This window comes from Otolemur garnettii, unplaced genomic scaffold (genome assembly GCF_000181295.1).
Source record: "Otolemur garnettii isolate 467f Iridium unplaced genomic scaffold, OtoGar3 scaffold00089, whole genome shotgun sequence".
NCBI lineage: Eukaryota > Metazoa > Chordata > Mammalia > Primates > Galagidae > Otolemur > Otolemur garnettii.
Genome location: NW_003852484.1, coordinates 6,069,011 through 6,070,984, shown reverse-complemented (window position 1 = coordinate 6,070,984; position 1,974 = coordinate 6,069,011). Strand labels below are relative to the sequence as shown.

Here is a 1,974-nt window from a genome sequence, read left to right as displayed (position 1 = left end):
AAGATCTCCACTCTTGTATTGTCAATAATTTTGACTGTCCAATTCTAATTCTACTTCAATTGTTTATCTTAAAAATTTTCCTTATAGTTTACTTTTCTTACAGTTATTGCCATAAATAGTTTAACATTAATTTACTATGACTATCTAAGTTTAGAGTCCTCATTCAAAATTCCTTTTCACAGGGTAAAAACTGTTTAAATATCACTAACACCTCTGTAAGTTGACCGTCCAAGGAACTGTGACAATTTGTCAACATACAGAGGAGGTCAACATAAGGAAAAAGGCCTAGGCCTACTGTAGTGATATATGCATGTGGTACATGTCCAGTCTATGAAGATCAGGTTAACTTTTTTTTTTTTTTGTCTGAGACAGGCTTACTTTGTTGTCTCAGTAGAGAGCTGTGGCATCACAGCTCACAGCAACCTCAAACTCTTGGGCTCAAGTGATTCTCTTGCTTCACTCTCTCAAGTAGCTGGGACTACAGGCACCTGCTACAACACCTGGCTATTTTTAGAGACAGGATCTTGGTCTTGCTCAGGCTGGTCTTGAACTCCTGAACTCAAAACAATTCACCCATCACTGCCTCCTAGAGTGCTGGGATTACAGGCACGAGCCACCTTGCCTAGCCTGAAAATTAGGTCAACTTAAGGAGGTGATCAATGTAGGGATGTGGTCAACTATGGAGGTTCTACTGTGTTTGTAATTTGAACAAAGATATTATAAGGAAGAGGACAAAGGAATAAGAAACACTTAACAAGTATATTCTATAAGAATTTTTGGTGAGGTTTTGTTTGTTCAGCTTAATACATATTTAAAGAATTTTCTTCCTCAACTTTTTATTTTGGACAACTTTTAGCCTAACAAAAGTTGAATGAATTAGCACATTGGAACCCTATATACCCTTTACCTAAATTCACCCGTTGTTAAAACTTTGGCTATTTAATTTCTTTTTTTTTTTTTTGAGACAGAGTCTTACTATGTCACCCTCGGTAGAGTGCCGTGGCATCACAACTCACAGCAACCTCCAACTCTTGGTCTTAAGCAATTCTCTTGCCTTAGCCGCCCAAGTGGCTGGGACTACAGGTGTCTGCCACAATGCCTGGCTATTTTTTTGTTGCAGTTGTTTAGCTGGCCTGGGCTGGGTTTGAACCCTCCACCCTCAGTATATGTAACTGGCACTATAACCACTGTGCTATGGGCACTGAGCCTGCTTTAATTTATTTCATTTTATTTTATTTTTGTAGAGACAGAGTCTCACTTTGTCACCCTCGGTAGGGTACTGTGGCATCATAGCTCACAATAACCTCTAGCTCTTGGGCTTAGGTGATTCTCTTGCCTCAGCCTCCCAAGTTGCTGGTACTACAGGTGCCCGCCTCAATGCCCAGCTATTTTTTTGTTGCAGTTTGGCCAGGGCCAGGTTTGAACCAACCACCCTCGGTATATGGGGCCGGCGCCCTACCCACTGAGCCATAGGCACTGCCCTCATCTAGGATTTTAATGATCCATTCATGATCCGTGGTATATTCAGTTATTGGAAAGGAGGTTACTAGCTCTGTCCGTTCTTTTTTTTTTGGCCAGGGCTGGGTTTGAACCTGCCACCTCTGGCATATGGGACCATTGCCCTACCTTTTGAGCCATAGGCCCTGCCTCCCCCCCCCCCGTCAGTTCTATTTTTATTAGTTGGCATTTGTCTAAATAGAAACATTCTCCTTTCCCCACCCATTCATCCCGTTTTTCACCTCCTTTTCAGGAAAGGGTAACACTATAGACTTAATGATTTTCTTTTTTTCTATTTCAAGTTTTTCTAAAATGTTCAGCATGTTATCACTGACATTATTATTATTATTATTATTATTTTTTGAGGCAGAGCCTCAAGCTGTCCCCCTGGATAGAATGCCGTGGCATCACAGCTCACAGCAACTTCCAGCTCCTGGTGCCTTAGCCACTTGAGCCACAGGCGCCAAGCCACTGACA

General features: G+C 41.7%; 1 protein-coding gene across 1 annotated transcript in view; it reads left to right on the top strand.

The window, feature by feature from the left end:
* Nucleotides 1-1,760, top strand: part of TIMMDC1 (translocase of inner mitochondrial membrane domain containing 1) — a 25,933-nt gene extending 24,173 nt beyond the window's left edge. Inside the window, exon 6 of the mRNA XM_012808411.2 lies at nt 1,751-1,760. Coding sequence (XP_012663865.1) covers nt 1,751-1,760 — 10 coding nt within the window. The remainder of the gene's footprint in view (nt 1-1,750) is intronic.
* Nucleotides 1,761-1,974: the final 214 nt, after the last annotated feature.